The sequence below is a fragment of the Schistocerca nitens genome, chromosome 2 (genome assembly GCF_023898315.1).
Source record: "Schistocerca nitens isolate TAMUIC-IGC-003100 chromosome 2, iqSchNite1.1, whole genome shotgun sequence".
Classification (NCBI taxonomy): Eukaryota; Metazoa; Arthropoda; class Insecta; order Orthoptera; family Acrididae; genus Schistocerca; species Schistocerca nitens.
Genome location: NC_064615.1, coordinates 78,354,448 through 78,371,900, shown reverse-complemented (window position 1 = coordinate 78,371,900; position 17,453 = coordinate 78,354,448). Strand labels below are relative to the sequence as shown.

Sequence of the window (17,453 nt, the reverse complement as noted above, 5' to 3'; positions counted from 1 at the left end):
TTTATCACTAACCTCATTTCTGTAACTCCTCACCATTACTTTAGCGTTTCTTCGCTTTAATCCACATCTATATGCAGAGATCAGTAGACTCTTCTTTCAGTTAAGAATGTCATCTCATTTTTTATTTCTTTCACTGAGGATAATAATGTCATGAGCAAATCTTATCACTGATGTTCTTTCATCCTAAATTTTAATCTCACTTCTAAATCAATCTTTTATATCCGTCATTTCTTCTTCGATGTACAGGCAAAAGAGTATGGGAGAAAGACTGCACTTCCATCTTATATGCTACTTAAATCGGGCACTCCGTTCTTGATCTTTTACTCTTATTGTTCTGTCTTCGTTCTTATAAATATTATATATTACCCGTCTTACCCTAGAAGCTTCCACTAATTTTTCTGAATTCCGAACATCCCTTGCATTTTATACTGTCCGAGGCTTTTTCTGTGTCGATAAAGCCTATTGTCGTTTTCGTATTTTCTTTAAGTCGTGCTTCGATTATCAAGTGCAACGTTAGGACTGCCTATTTTTTACCCATCTGAAAGTCATGCTGATAGTCATCCAATAATTATTAGATTTTTCCATTCTTCTGTAATAAAAGAACAGCGACTCATTAAAGCGCTAGATCTCAAAAACAGTCCTTTTTGCTCCCTTGCGTAGAGCATGAAAGTTCCGTTTGGAAATCTCCCTGTTCCACAACTATCTCACCTAGTATTTTTTTAGACTACAGACTACACACCAACAGTCTGTACAGACAAAAATAAATAAATAAATAAAATAAAAATAAAAACAGATGCAATGAGAAATTATTTTTTATTATGCAGATCTTACGACAACAATCAACATTATTGCCGCCATCAGTAGCTATTAATAATTTATTCACAGATGGAAGTCATAACAGGTTCCGAAAACCATCCAAATGGTTGAAATGGCTCTGAGCATTATGGGACTTAACTTCTGAGGTCATCAGTCCCCTAGAACTTAGAACTATTTAAACCTAACTAACCTAAGGACATCACACACATCCATGCCCGAGGCAGGATTCGAACCTGCGACCGTTCCAGACTGAAGCGCCTAGAACCGCTCGGCCACCCCGGCCGGCTCTTGAATCCAAGTTCCTATCGTTATTATAGCAATAATCATAGTTTGCATACAGTAATTAGGAGGCCTAAATAAGTTTTAATTATTAATACAGACAAACTTGTTTTTATGGTACTAAAGTGCAAACTTTTCTGCCAGGAATCTGAAAATGTATTACTTGACATCGCCAACAAAATATATCTTCTGCATGATTTCGAAATCAAGAAGGAATTCCGGCAAACGGCTGACAGGTTCCTTGCTGGAGTCGAGCAGCTCAGCTTTGGTGATGTAGAACAGTCCAGGAAAACAATTAATGACTGGATTGAAGATAAAACTCATGGAAGGATAAAAGATATAATTGGAAAAGGTAATATAGCTTTCTTAAACTGTACGTTTGTAATTTATTTTATTTTTTGCTACTTATCTTATTAAATGGAAATGATAAAGACCTAAATGTGCCTGTCACCTAACCGCCAAAAGAAAATTAAGTCATTCATTATCCGATATTTTATAGTTTCATTGCCACATTATTCCTCGCAGGCGTATAATGGATTCAAAGTAGGCACTCGTTTTCCTGCCGGTATTAAGCTCTAAGAGAGGAAAGGATTATTACCCCATCCCAACCTCTGGCGGCCTATCCTGAGCTACAGAACCACTCCCCATCCTCACAAAAAGTGCTAAGCCCTTAACTCGTCACGGTGACATCTACCTATGTTTCAATATTTCAATATTGAGCCATATTTAGATCACCTAGTAGAGAGAGATGCCGACAAGGTTCCAGAAATCCATCATTGTTCCCATACCAAAATTGTGAACAGTGCCGAACTTTAAGCCTAATATCACATGCATAAAAAATTTCATAAAAATAATTCTGAAGACAATTGAAGAGAGGGTGGAGGATATGCTGAGTGAAGATCAGTTTGGTTTGAGAAGGGGATTAGGAACAAGAGAAGCGATTCTGGCATTGAGACTTCATATCGAAAACCAATTACAGAAAATTAAACCAACTTACATTGCCTTTGCAGACCTGGAGAAGGCATTTGATAGCGCTATCTGGCAAGAGACGTTCAGAGTGCCGAGGAAAAGTGGAATGAAGTACAAAGAATGAGGTGGCGCTGTTTAGGAACTGTCACCAGGAAAAAGCAAATATTAGAAAAGGTGTAAGACAAGGATGTTCTCTCTCTCCTCTTATATTCATCGCTTACATAAAGGAAGCTATAGACCAAGGTCGAGAAACTACTTAGGTGGGGATTAAAATTAATTGCAGAAGGTAGATATGCTACATTGTTGTTGTTGTGGTCTTCAGTGCTGAGACTCGTTTGATGCAGCTCTCCATACTACTCTATCTTGTGCAAGATTCTTCATCTCCCAGTACCTACTGCAACCTGCATCCTTCTGAATCTGCTTAGTGTAGTCATCTCTTGGTCTCCCTCTACGATTTTTACCATCCACGCTGCCCACCAATACTAAATTGGTGATCCCCTGATGCCTCAGAACATGTCCTACCAACCGATCCCTTCTTCTGGTCAAGTTGTGCCACAAACTTCTCTTCTCCCCAATCCTATTCAATACTTCCTCATTAGTTATGTGATCTACACATCTAATCTTCAGCATTCTTCTGTAGCACCACATTTCGAAAGCTTCTATTCTCTTCTTGTCCAAACTAGTTATCGTCCATGTTTCACTTCCATACATGGCTACACTCCATACAAATACTTTCAGAAACGACTTCCTGACACTTAAATCTATACTCGATGTTAACAAATTTCTCTTCTTCAGAAACGATTTTCTCGCCATTGCCAGTCTACATTTTATATCCTCTCTACTTCGACCATTATCGATTATTTTGCTCCCCAAATAGCAAAAATCCTTTACTACTTTAAGTGTCTCATTTCCTAATCTAATTCCCCCAGCATCACTCGACTTAATTCGACTACATTCCGTTATCCTCGTTTTGCTTTTGTTGATGTTCATCTTATATCCTCCTTTCATGACACTATCCATTCCGTTCAACTGCTCTTCCAAGTCCTTTGCTGTCTCTGACAGAATTACGATGTCATCGGCGAACCTCAAAGTTTTTATTTCTTCTCCATTGATTTTAATAGCTACTCCGAATTTTTCTTTTGTTTCCTTCACTGCTTACTCAATATACAGATTGAATAACATCGGGGAGAGACTACAACCCTGTCTCACTCCCTTTCCAACCACTGCTTCCCTTCCATGTCCCTCGACTCTTATAACTGCCATCTGGTTTCTGTACAAATTGTAAATAGCCTTTCGCTCCCTGTATTTTACCCCTGCCACCTTCAGAATTTGAAAGAGAGTATTCCAGTCAACATTGTCAAAAGCTTTCTCTAAAACTACAAATGTTAGAAACGTAGGTTTGCCCTTCCTTAATCTAGTTTCTAAGATAAGTCGTAAGGTCAGTATTGCCTCACGTGTTCCAACATTTCTACGGAATCCAAACTGGTCTTCCCCTAGGTCGGCTTCTACCAGTTTTTCCATTCGTCTGTAAAGAATTCGCGTTAGTATTTTGCAGCTGTGACTTATTAAACTGTTGGTTCGGAAATTTTCACATCTGTCAACACCTGCTTTCTTTGGGATTGGAATTATTATATACTTCTTGAAGTCTGAGGGTATCTCGCCTGTTTCATACATCTTGCTCACCAGATGGTAGAGTTTTGTCAGGACTGGCTCTCCCAAGGCCTTCAGTAGTTCCAATGGAATTTTGTCTACTCCCGGGGCCTTGTTTCGACTCAGGTCTTTCAGTGCTCTGTCAAACTCTTCACGCAAAATCGTATCTCCCATTTCATCTTAATCTACATCCTCTTCCATTTCCATAATATTGTCCTCAAGTACATCGCCCTTGTATACACCCTCAATATACTCCTTCCACCTTTCTGCTTTCCCTTCTTTGCTTAGAACTGGGTTTCCATCTGAGCTCTTGATGTTCATGCAAATGGTTCTCTTATCTCCAAAGGGCTCTTTAATTTTCCTGTAGGCAGTATCTATTTTACCCCTAGTGAGATAAGCCTCTACATCCTTACATTTGTCCTCTAGCCATCCCTGCTTAGCCAATTTGCACTTCCTGTCGATCTCATTTTTGAGACGTTTGTATTCATTTTTGCCTGCTTCATTTACTGCATTTTTATATTTTTTCCTTTCATCAATTAAATTCAATATATCTTCTGTTACCCAAGGATTTCTACTAGCTCTCGTCTTTTTACCTCCTTGATCCTCTGCTGCCTTCACTATTTCATCCCTCAAAGCTACCCATTGTTCTTCTACTGTATTTCTTTCCCCCATTCCTGTCAATTGCTCCCCTATGCTCTCCCTGAAACTCTGTACAACCTCTGGTTCTTTTAGTTTATCCAGGTCCCATCTCCTTAAATTCCCACCTTTTTGCAGTTTCTTCAGTTTTAATCTACAGGTCATAACCAATAGATTGTGGTCAGAGTCCACATCTGCCCCTGGAAATGTCTTACAATTTAAAACCTGGTTCCTAAATCTCTGTCTTACCATGATATAATCTATCTGAAAACTGTCAGTATCTCCAGGCTTCTTCCATGTATGCAGCCTTCTTTTATGATTCTTGAACCAAGTGTTAGCTATGATTAAGTTGTGCTCTGTGCAAAATTCTACCAGGCGGCTTCCTCTTTCATTTCTTAGCCCCAATCCATATTCACCTACTACGTTTCCTTCTCTCCCTTTTCCTACTACCGAATTCCAGTCACCCATGACTATTAAATTTTCGTCACCCTTCACTATCTGAATAATTTCTTTTATTTCATCATACATTTCTTCAATTTCTTCGTCATCTGCAGAGGTAGTTGGCATATAAACTCGTACTGCTGTAGTAGGTGTGGGCTTCGTATCTATCTTGGCCACAATAATGCGTTCACTATGCTGTTTGTAGTAGCTCACCCGCATTCCTATTTTCCTATTCATTATTAAACCTACTCCTGCATTACCTCTATTTGATTTTGTGTTTATAACCCTGTAGTCACCTGACCAGTAGTCTTGCTCCTCCTGCCACTGAACGTCACTAATTCCCACTATATCTAACTTTAACCTATCCATTTCCGTTTTTAAATTTTCTAACCTACCTGCCCGATTGAGGGATCTGACATTCCACGCTCCGATCCGTAGAACGCCAGTTTTATTTCTCCTGATAACGACATCCTCTTGAGTAGTCCCCGCCCGGAGACCCGATTGGGGGACTACTTTACCTCCGGAATATTTTACCCAAGAGGACGCCATCATCATTTAATCATACAGTAAAGCTGCATGCCCTCGGGAAAAATTACGGCCGTAGTTTCCCCCTGCTTTCAGCCGTTCGCAGTACCAGCACAGCAAGGCCGTTTTGGTTATTGTTACAAGGCCAGATCAGTCAATCATCCAGACTGTTGCCCCTGCAAGTACTGAGAAGGCTGCTGCCCCTCTTCAGGAACCACACGTTTGTCTGGCCTCTCAACAGATACCCCTCCGTTGTGGTTGCACCTACGGTACGGCTATCTGTATCGCTGAGGCATGCAAGCCTCCCTACCAACGGCAAGGTCCATGGTTCATGGGGGGAGGATGCTACGTTATGCAGATGATATTGCAATAGTCACGGAGACAAAAGAAGATCTAGAGGAAGTCTTCAGAACAATGGAAAGGATTCTATGCAGTGAGCAGGGAATGAGAATAAACAAGAAATATACTAAAGGCATAGTATGTAGTACAGAAGCAGAATGTGAACCTCTGAAAATGAGAATTGGAAGAGAGGAGCTGGAAGTGATAGAGGAATTTACCTACCTGAGAAGCAAAATCACAAGGGATGTTAGAAGCCGTAAAGAGATGCTAAGGAAAATACAACGGGCCAAAACTGCATTTAATCTGAGGAGAAACTTAGTCAACAGCAAGAAAATCAGTCTGAAAATAAGGAAACGTATCATGAAAGCTTTCGGTTGAAGCCCTATACGGATGTGAAACTTTGACAGTGGGAAGAGAAGAGAGACGTCTAGAGGCCCTGGTGATGTTGTGCTATAGAAGTATGATGATCAGCTGGAGAGGCAAAGCAACAAATGAAGAGGTGCTTAGAAGAGTATAGGAAACCAGATCTCTGTGCAGGCACATCCAAACAAGAAGAGTAAAACTTGCAGGGCACATCCTAAGACACAACAACATCATTGGAACAGTGGCAGAAGGAGCTATTGAGGAAAGGAATCGGCGGGGATGACCAAGGATATCAAACATGCAACAGATCACGAATAATGTTAGATGTAACACGTGCGTGGAAATGAAGAGGAAGGCAGACAGAAGAAGGGAATGGCGCTCTGCTGCAAACCAGCCTCAGGTTTGAACACTAGAAGAAGAAGAAGAAGTAGTAGTAGTGTCTCAGATCAACAACTCTCGTAAACATACTTACTTTGCGGTCATTAATTTGTCCAGGTTCGCATGTCGACGCCTTTATTTGATGTTTGAGATGCTGCTGACAAAATGGCTCCGAGCACTATAGGACTTAACATCTGAGGTCATCAGTCCCCTAGAACTTAGAACTACTTAAACCTAACTAACCTAAGGACATCACACACATCCATGCCCGAGGCAGGATTCGAACCTGCGACCGTAGCAGTCGCGCGGTTCCGGACTGAAATGCCTAGAACCGCTCGGCCACCTTGGCCGGCGATGCTGCTGACATTCAGTGAAAGATAAAAAAATATTGCACGACTTCAATATGCAGCCCTCAGTGCCTCTGCTTATCAGAATCGAAGATGCTGTGCATCATCTGAAATTGTCACTCCAAGCTGACTTAATTAAAAAAAAAAAAATCTGCCGGAACTTCCCACTTTAGTAGAGGCAGCTTCTCTTATTGTGTTGGCTGGTGACGTAATTCTTAAGGCGCCTACTAAGCCCTTCGTCAGAATGCCTTGTACACCAAATTATCATTTAAACAATTTCTCTCGCTCCATATTGAGTGACTTGTCTGGGGACAGCGTCCAGAGGAAACGTGACGCCGGCGATTTTTTTCACCAGCCATGAGTTCCGTTCTCCCATCTGTCTGTGTGGAGGCTCGTGTAGTCTCTGTGGCCCATTATCATATTTACTTTTGTTATGGAGTTGTGGGGAAATGTAGAACTGTGTTGATTATGTGCTCTGTATTTCACAGCATTTATTAACCACAATATCCCCAAATCCTCGAAAAATAAGCGAAAAATATACCTATTCAAAAAAGCAGATAGAAATTCACTTGACGCCTTCCTGAGAGACAATCTTCACTCATTCCAAATTAATAATACAAGTGTAGACAGATGTGGCTTCAATTCAAAGAAATAATATCGGCAGCAATTCAGAGGTTTATACCAAATAAACTAACATACGACGGAGCTGATCCTCCTTGGTACACAAAACGGGTTAGAACACTGTTCCAGAAACAACGAAACAAACATGCCAAATTTAAACAGACGCAAAATCCCCAAGATTGGCGATCCTTTACAGAAGTTCGAAACGTAGCGCGAAGTTCAATGCGAGACCCCTATAACAGTTTCCACAACGAAACTTTGTCTCGAAATCTGGCAGAAAATCCAAAGAGATTCTGGTAGTATGTGAAGTATGTTAGCGGCAAGAAACAACCAATGCCTTCTCTGCGCGATAGCAATGGAGATACTATCGAAGACAGTGCTGCCAAAGAAGAGTTACTAAACACAGCCTTCCGAAATGCCTTCACAAAAGAAGATGAAGTAAATATTCCAGCATTCGAATCTAGAACAGCTGTCAACATGAGTAACGTAGAAGTAAATATCCTCGGAATAGTGAAGCAACTCAAATCACTTACTAAAATCAAGTCTTCTGGTCCAGACTGTATACCAGTTAGGTTCCTTTCGGAGTATGCTGATGCATTAGCTCCATACTTAACAATCATATACAACCGTTCGCTCGACGAAAGATCCGTACCCAAAGACTGCAAAGTTACACAGGTCACACCAACATTCAAGAAAGGTAGTGGGAGTAATGCACTAAATTGCAGGCCCATATCGTTAACGTCGATATGCAGCAGGATTTTAGACCATATATTGTGTTCAAACATTATGAATTACTTCGAAGGAAACGGTCTATTGACACACAGTCAACATGGGTTTAGCAAACATAGTTCCTGTGAAACACAACTAGCTCTTTATTCACATGAAGTGCTGTGTGCTATTGACAAGGGATTTCAGATCGATTCCGTATTCCTGGATTTCCGGAAGGCTTTTGACACTGTACCACACAAGCGGCTCGTAGTAAAATTGCGTGTTTACGGAATATCGTCTCAGTTATGTGACTGGATTTGCGATTTCCTGTCAGAGAGCTCACAGTTCGTAGTAACTGACGGAAAGTCATCGAATAAAACAGAAGTGATTTCTGACGTTCCCCAAGGTAGTGTTATAGGCCCTTTGCTGTTCCTTATCTATATAAACGATTTGGGAGACAATCTGAGCAGCCGTATTCGGTTGTTTGCAGATGACGTTGTCGTTTATCGACTAATAAAGTCATCAGAAGATCAAAACAAACTGCAAAACAATTTAGAAAAAATATCTGAATGCTGCGAAAAGTGGCAGTTGACCTTAAACAACAAAAAGTGTGAGGTCATCCACATGAGTGCTGAAAGGTACTCGTTAAACTTTGGTTACACGATAAATCAGTCTAATGTAAAAGCCGTAAATTCAACTAAATACCTAGGTATTACAATTACGAACAACTTAAATTGGAAAGAACGCATAGAAAATATTGGGAAGGCTAACCAAAGGCTGCGTTTTATTGGCACGACACTCAGAAAATGTAACAGACCTACTAAGGAGACTGCCTACACTACGCTTGTCCGGCCTCTTTTAGAATACTGCTGCCCGGTGTGGGATCCTTACCAGGTAGGACTAAACGGAGTACATCGAAAAAGTACAAAGAAGGGCAGCACGTTTTGTATAATCGCGAAATATGGGAGAGAATGTCACAGAAGTGATACAGGATTTGGGCTGGAAATCATTAAAAGAAAGGCGTTTTTCGTTGCGACGGAATCTTCTCATGAAATTCCAATCACCAACTTTCTCCTCCGAATGCGGAAATATTTTGTTGACACCAACGTAAATAGGGAGGAACGATCACCACGATAAAATAAGGGAAATCAGAGCTCGTACAGAAAGATATAGGCGTTCATTCTTTCCGCGCGCTGTACGAGATTGGAATAATAGAGAATTGTGAAGGTGGTTCGATGAACCCTCTGCCAAGCACTTAAATGTGATTTGCAGAGTATCCATGTAGATGTAGATGTAGATACCTTAAACATACAATAAATATCATGTGGCACAGACAATTAAAATATAGCCCGAATGAATATTTCGCTCTGCAGCATAGTGTCCAATGATATGAAGTTTCCTCGCATCTTAAAACTAAGCGCCGGACCAACAGTCGAACTCGGGGCCTTTGCCTTTCGCAGGCAAGTGCTCGACACCCGACCCGTCCTCAAAGCTATGCTTCTGCCAGTACCATGTCTCCTACCTTCTAAACTCCACAGGAGTTCTCCTGCGTAAGTTGCGGGACTAGCACCCCTGGAAGAAAGTATATTCCTGAGACATGGTTTAGCCGTAGGCTGGGGGACGTTTCGGAACGAAGTTCTCGGCGTTCTAATCTGCCAGGAAGTTGTTAGTTAGGCCATACTCCGGAGCAGATTGAGAAATTCGTTCTCGAAACATCCTGCAGGATGTGGCTAAGCCATGTCTCCGCAACGTACTTTGCTACACAAGTGCTGGTACCGCACGTTGCGCAGGAGAACTTCTGTGAATTTTGATAGTAGGAGAAGAGGTACTGGCGAAAGTAAAGGAAAGTAAAGCTGAGACGACGAGTTCTGAGTCGTGCTTGGGTAGCCCAGTTAGTAGAGCATTTGCACACATAAGGCAAAGGTCCCGAGTTCGAGTCTCTGTCTGGCAACGAAATTTGCTCTTGTTATTTTTCGTCATCAGACTTCTGACTGGTTTGATGCGCTCTGCTACGATTTCCTCCCCTGTGCAAACCTCTTCATCTCAGAGTAGCACTTGCAGCCTGCGTCCTCAGTTATTTGCTAGATGTATTCCAATCTCTGTCTTCCTCTACAGTTTTTGCCGTTTACAACTCCCTCTGGTACCATGGCAGTCATTCCCTCATGTCTTAACAGATGTTCTATCATACTGTCCCTCCTTCTTATCAGTGTTTTCCACGTGTTCGTTCCCTCTCCGATTCTGCGCAGAACCTCCTCATTCCTTACCTTATCATTCCAACAAATTTTCCACATTCGTCTGTAGCTCCACATCTGAAATTCTTCGATTCTCTTCTGTTACGGTTTTCCCACAGCCCATGTTTCACTACCACACAATGCTGTACTTCAGATGTACATTCTCAGCAATTTCTTTCTCAAATTAAGGCCGATATTTGATATTAGTAGCCTTATCTTGGCCAGGAATGCCCTTTTTGCCATTGCTAGTCTGCTTTTGATGTCCCCCTGGCTCTGTCCGTCATTGGTTACTTTACTGCCTACGTAACAGTATGCCTTAACTTCATCTACTTCATGACCATCAATCCTGATGTTAAGTTCTCGCTGTTCTCATTTCTACTGCTTCTCATTACCTTCGTCTTCCTTCGATTTACTCTCACAAGGGGAGGCCGCCAATTGTGAAATTCAGATTCGATTCATACTGCGCATAATAAAAGCTCATGGCCAGAGGTGTCATGTGGCAAAGCACCAAGATGCACTTCTCAGCCGTTTTCGAGAAAATCGACAGTTAAAAGAAACCGTTGCGTTGAAATACTCTCTACGATTAATAAATTTCTACAGCGTCGTGGCGCAGCGGTAAGCGCTGGGGTTCGTTATCCGAAGGTCGCCGCATCGAATCTCGCGCCATGCAATTTTTTTATCAGTTTTTTGTAGTTCATATATATATATATATATATATATATATATATATATATATATATATATATATAAACTATTAATGAATTGCTTATGCATGTTGGTGAAGGAGGATCGCTCTCCAATTGTACCGCCTCCATTTTTCCGTTTTTTTAACAGGGTGTACCAAAGCTCTCCCATCCGCACTGATTTTCAACGATGTTATAAGTTGCGCTAGGGACCGCATCTACCTTCTTTCGAAGTTAGCAGGCAACTACGCTGTTATGCGGCGGCTCGTTTCGGCCCATTCAACATCTGTCCTTCAAGTGTAACGAGCGAGTAACGGAGTTTATATTTCATACCTGCCACAGCGAATTTGTGTTCGTGGGATCTCTATTCTAATTCGAACATTTGACTTACGCCATACGTATTCGTTTCGGAATATCGTTTCTACGTCTTCCGTTAACTATACGTGGTTAACATTATGAAGACAATTAATAACATTTGTGAAATACAACTTTGTTTGCGGAAAACATAATGATGTTCGAAGTCACCAGTTTTTCCACGGCAAACGACTTTCAACAACTTATTATATGCATAATTGTTGCAACTGATTGCCGGGAATTATATATATATATATATACATTTGAATTACAAAACACAAATACTAAAAAAACAGAAAAAAAGTTGCACGCTGCGAGATTCGGTCCGGCGACCTTCGGATTACTAACCCGAGCGCTTACCGCTGCGCCACGACGCTGTGGAAAACTATTAATCGTAGAGAGTATTTCACCACAACGATTTCTTTTAACTGTCGATTTTCTCGACAACGGCTGAGAAGTGCATCTTGGTGCTTTGCCACATTACACCTCTGGCCATGAGCTTTTATTATGCGCAGTATGAATCGAATCTGAATTTCACAATTGGCGGCCTCCCCTTGTCAGTCCATACTCTGTAGTCATTAGAATGTTCATTCCATTCAGCAGATCATGTAATTCTTCTTCACTTTCACTCAAGATAGCAATGTCATCAGCGAATCGTATCATTGATATCCTCTCACCTAGAATTTTAATTCCACTCCCCAAACTTTCTTTTATTTCTATCATTGCTTCCTCGATGTACAGATTGAATAGTAGGTGGGAAAGGCTACATCCTTGTCTTACACCCTTTTTAATATGAGTACTTCGTTGCTGGTCGTCCAGTCTTATTATTCCCTCTTGGCTGTTGTACATATTGTACACTCCTGGAAATTGAAATAAGAACACCGTGAATTCATTGTCCCAGGAAGGGGAAACTTTATTGACACATTCCTGGGGTCAGATACATCACATGATCACACTGACAGAACCACAGGCACATAGACACAGGCAACAGAGCATGCACAATGTCGGCACTAGTACAGTGTATATCCACCTTTCGCAGCAATGCAGGCTGCTATTCTCCCATGGAGACGATCGTAGAGATGCTGGATGTAGTCCTGTGGAACGGCTTGCCATGCCATTTCCACCTGGCGCCTCAGTTGGACGAGCGTTCGTGCTGGACGTGCACACCGCGTGAGACGACGCTTCATCCAGTCCCAAACATGCTCAATGGGGGACAGATCCGGAGATCTTGCTGGCCAGGGTAGTTGACTTACACCTTCTAGAGCACGTTGGGTGGCACGGGATACATGCGGACGTGCATTGTCCTGTTGGAACAGCAAGTTCCCTTGCCGGTCTAGGAATGGTAGAACGATGGGTTCGATGACGGTTTGGATGTGCCGTGCACTATTCAGTGTCCCCTCGACGATCACCAGTGGTGTACGGCCAGTGTAGGAGATCGCTCCCCACACCATGATGCCGGGTGTTGGCCCTGTGTGCCTCGGTCGTATGCAGTCCTGATTGTGGCGCTCACCTGCACGGCGCCAAACACGCATACGACCATCATTGGCACCAAGGCAGAAGCGACTCTCATCGCTGAAGACGACACGTCTCCATTCGTCCCTCCATTCACGCCTGTCGCGACACCACCGGAGGCGGGCTGCACGATGTTGGGGCGTGAGCGGAAGACGGCCTAACGGTGTGCGGGACCGTAGCCCAGCTTCATGGAGACGGTTGCGAATGGTCCTCGCCGATACCCCAGGAGCAACAGTGTCCCTAATTTGCTGGGAAGTGGCGGTGCGGTCCCCCACGGCACTGCGTAGGATCCTACGGTCTTGGCGTGCATCCGTGCGTCGCTGCGGTCCGGTCCCAGGTCGACGGGCACGTGCACCTTCCGCCGACCACTGGCGACAACATCGATGTACTGTGGAGACCTCACGCCCCACGTGTTGAGCAATTCGGCGGTACGTCCACCCGGCCTCCCGCATGCCCACTATACGCCCTCGCTCAAAGTCCGTCAACTACACATACGGTTCACGTCCACGCTGTCGCGGCATGCTACCAGTGTTAAAGACTGCGATGGAGCTCCGTATGCCACGGCAAACTGGCTGACACTGACGGCGGCGGTGCACAAATGCTGCGCAGCTAGCGCCATTCGACGGCCAACACCGCGGTTCCTGGTGTGTCCGCTGTGCCGTGCGTGTGATCATTGCTTGTACAGCCCTCTCGCAGTGTCCGGAGCAAGTATGGTGGGTCTGACACACCGGTGTCAATGTGTTCTTTTTTCCATTTCCAGGAGTGTATATGAGCCGTCTCTCCCTCCAAATCGTTTTGTAATTGTGGTGCTTTTGCCGCCATCAGTAGCTATTAATAATTTATTCACAGATGGAAGTCATAACAGGTTCCGAAAACCATCCAAATGGTTGAAATGGCTCTGAGCATTAGGGGACTTAACTTCTGAGGTCATCAGTCCCCTAGAACTTAGAACTATTTAAACCTAACTAACCTAAGGACATCACACACATCCATGCCCGAGGCAGGATTCGAACCTGCGACCGTTCCAGACTGAAGCGCCTAGAACCGCTCGGCCACCCCGGCCGGCTCTTGAATCCAAGTTCCTATCGTTATTATAGCAATAATCATAGTTTGCATACAGTAATTAGGAGGCCTAAATAAGTTTTAATTATTAATACAGACAAACTTGTTTTTATGGTACTAAAGTGCAAACTTTTCTGCCAGGAATCTGAAAATGTATTACTTGACATCGCCAACAAAATATATCTTCTGCATGATTTCGAAATCAAGAAGGAATTCCGGCAAACGGCTGACAGGTTCCTTGCTGGAGTCGAGCAGCTCAGCTTTGGTGATGTAGAACAGTCCAGGAAAACAATTAATGACTGGATTGAAGATAAAACTCATGGAAGGATAAAAGATATAATTGGAAAAGGTAATATAGCTTTCTTAAACTGTACGTTTGTAATTTATTTTATTTTTTGCTACTTATCTTATTAAATGGAAATGATAAAGACCTAAATGTGCCTGTCACCTAACCGCCAAAAGAAAATTAAGTCATTCATTATCCGATATTTTATAGTTTCATTGCCACATTATTCCTCGCAGGCGTATAATGGATTCAAAGTAGGCACTCGTTTTCCTGCCGGTATTAAGCTCTAAGAGAGGAAAGGATTATTACCCCATCCCAACCTCTGGCGGCCTATCCTGAGCTACAGAACCACTCCCCATCCTCACAAAAAGTGCTAAGCCCTTAACTCGTCACGGTGACATCTACCTATGTTTCAATATTTCAATATTGAGCCATATTTAGATCACCTAGTAGAGAGAGATGCCGACAAGGTTCCAGAAATCCATCATTGTTCCCATACCAAAATTGTGAACAGTGCCGAACTTTAAGCCTAATATCACATGCATAAAAAATTTCATAAAAATAATTCTGAAGACAATTGAAGAGAGGGTGGAGGATATGCTGAGTGAAGATCAGTTTGGTTTGAGAAGGGGATTAGGAACAAGAGAAGCGATTCTGGCATTGAGACTTCATATCGAAAACCAATTACAGAAAATTAAACCAACTTACATTGCCTTTGCAGACCTGGAGAAGGCATTTGATAGCGCTATCTGGCAAGAGACGTTCAGAGTGCCGAGGAAAAGTGGAATGAAGTACAAAGAATGAGGTGGCGCTGTTTAGGAACTGTCACCAGGAAAAAGCAAATATTAGAAAAGGTGTAAGACAAGGATGTTCTCTCTCTCCTCTTATATTCATCGCTTACATAAAGGAAGCTATAGACCAAGGTCGAGAAACTACTTAGGTGGGGATTAAAATTAATTGCAGAAGGTAGATATGCTACATTGTTGTTGTTGTGGTCTTCAGTGCTGAGACTCGTTTGATGCAGCTCTCCATACTACTCTATCTTGTGCAAGATTCTTCATCTCCCAGTACCTACTGCAACCTGCATCCTTCTGAATCTGCTTAGTGTAGTCATCTCTTGGTCTCCCTCTACGATTTTTACCATCCACGCTGCCCACCAATACTAAATTGGTGATCCCCTGATGCCTCAGAACATGTCCTACCAACCGATCCCTTCTTCTGGTCAAGTTGTGCCACAAACTTCTCTTCTCCCCAATCCTATTCAATACTTCCTCATTAGTTATGTGATCTACACATCTAATCTTCAGCATTCTTCTGTAGCACCACATTTCGAAAGCTTCTATTCTCTTCTTGTCCAAACTAGTTATCGTCCATGTTTCACTTCCATACATGGCTACACTCCATACAAATACTTTCAGAAACGACTTCCTGACACTTAAATCTATACTCGATGTTAACAAATTTCTCTTCTTCAGAAACGATTTTCTTGCCATTGCCAGTCTACATTTTATATCCTCTCTACTTCGACCATTATCGATTATTTTGCTCCCCAAATAGCAAAAATCCTTTACTACTTTAAGTGTCTCATTTCCTAATCTAATTCCCCCAGCATCACTCGACTTAATTCGACTACATTCCGTTATCCTCGTTTTGCTTTTGTTGATGTTCATCTTATATCCTCCTTTCATGACACTATCCATTCCGTTCAACTGCTCTTCCAAGTCCTTTGCTGTCTCTGACAGAATTACGATGTCATCGGCGAACCTCAAAGTTTTTATTTCTTCTCCATTGATTTTAATAGCTACTCCGAATTTTTCTTTTGTTTCCTTCACTGCTTACTCAATATACAGATTGAATAACATCGGGGAGAGACTACAACCCTGTCTCACTCCCTTTCCAACCACTGCTTCCCTTTCATGTCCCTCGACTCTTATAACTGCCATCTGGTTTCTGTACAAATTGTAAATAGCCTTTCGCTCCCTGTATTTTACCCCTGCCACCTTCAGAATTTGAAAGAGAGTATTCCAGTCAACATTGTCAAAAGCTTTCTCTAAAACTACAAATGTTAGAAACGTAGGTTTGCCCTTCCTTAATCTAGTTTCTAAGATAAGTCGTAAGGTCAGTATTGCCTCACGTGTTCCAACATTTCTACGGAATCCAAACTGGTCTTCCCCTAGGTCGGCTTCTACCAGTTTTTCCATTCGTCTGTAAAGAATTCGCGTTAGTATTTTGCAGCTGTGACTTATTAAACTGTTGGTTCGGAAATTTTCACATCTGTCAACACCTGCTTTCTTTGGGATTGGAATTATTATATACTTCTTGAAGTCTGAGGGTATCTCGCCTGTTTCATACATCTTGCTCACCAGATGGTAGAGTTTTGTCAGGACTGGCTCTCCCAAGGCCTTCAGTAGTTCCAATGGAATTTTGTCTACTCCCGGGGCCTTGTTTCGACTCAGGTCTTTCAGTGCTCTGTCAAACTCTTCACGCAAAATCGTATCTCCCATTTCATCTTAATCTACATCCTCTTCCATTTCCATAATATTGTCCTCAAGTACATCGCCCTTGTATACACCCTCAATATACTCCTTCCACCTTTCTGCTTTCCCTTCTTTGCTTAGAACTGGGTTTCCATCTGAGCTCTTGATGTTCATGCAAATGGTTCTCTTATCTCCAAAGGGCTCTTTAATTTTCCTGTAGGCAGTATCTATTTTACCCCTAGTGAGATAAGCCTCTACATCCTTACATTTGTCCTCTAGCCATCCCTGCTTAGCCAATTTGCACTTCCTGTCGATCTCATTTTTGAGACGTTTGTATTCATTTTTGCCTGCTTCATTTACTGCATTTTTATATTTTTTCCTTTCATCAATTAAATTCAATATATCTTCTGTTACCCAAGGATTTCTACTAGCTCTCGTCTTTTTACCTCCTTGATCCTCTGCTGCCTTCACTATTTCATCCCTCAAAGCTACCCATTGTTCTTCTACTGTATTTCTTTCCCCCATTCCTGTCAATTGCTCCCCTATGCTCTCCCTGAAACTCTGTACAACCTCTGGTTCTTTTAGTTTATCCAGGTCCCATCTCCTTAAATTCCCACCTTTTTGCAGTTTCTTCAGTTTTAATCTACAGGTCATAACCAATAGATTGTGGTCAGAGTCCACATCTGCCCCTGGAAATGTCTTACAATTTAAAACCTGGTTCCTAAATCTCTGTCTTACCATGATATAATCTATCTGAAAACTGTCAGTATCTCCAG

At 42.3% G+C, this 17,453-nt stretch overlaps 1 protein-coding gene across 1 annotated transcript in view; it reads left to right on the top strand.

Annotated features, from left to right (window-relative positions):
• The window catches only part of LOC126234845 (serpin B8-like), a 75,258-nt gene that overhangs the window by 6,911 nt on the left and 50,894 nt on the right, over window positions 1-17,453 (top strand). Inside the window, exons 3-4 of the mRNA XM_049943586.1 lie at window positions 1,240-1,447; window positions 14,012-14,263. Of these exons, the coding sequence (XP_049799543.1) occupies window positions 1,240-1,447; window positions 14,012-14,263 (460 nt within the window). The remainder of the gene's footprint in view (window positions 1-1,239; window positions 1,448-14,011; window positions 14,264-17,453) is intronic.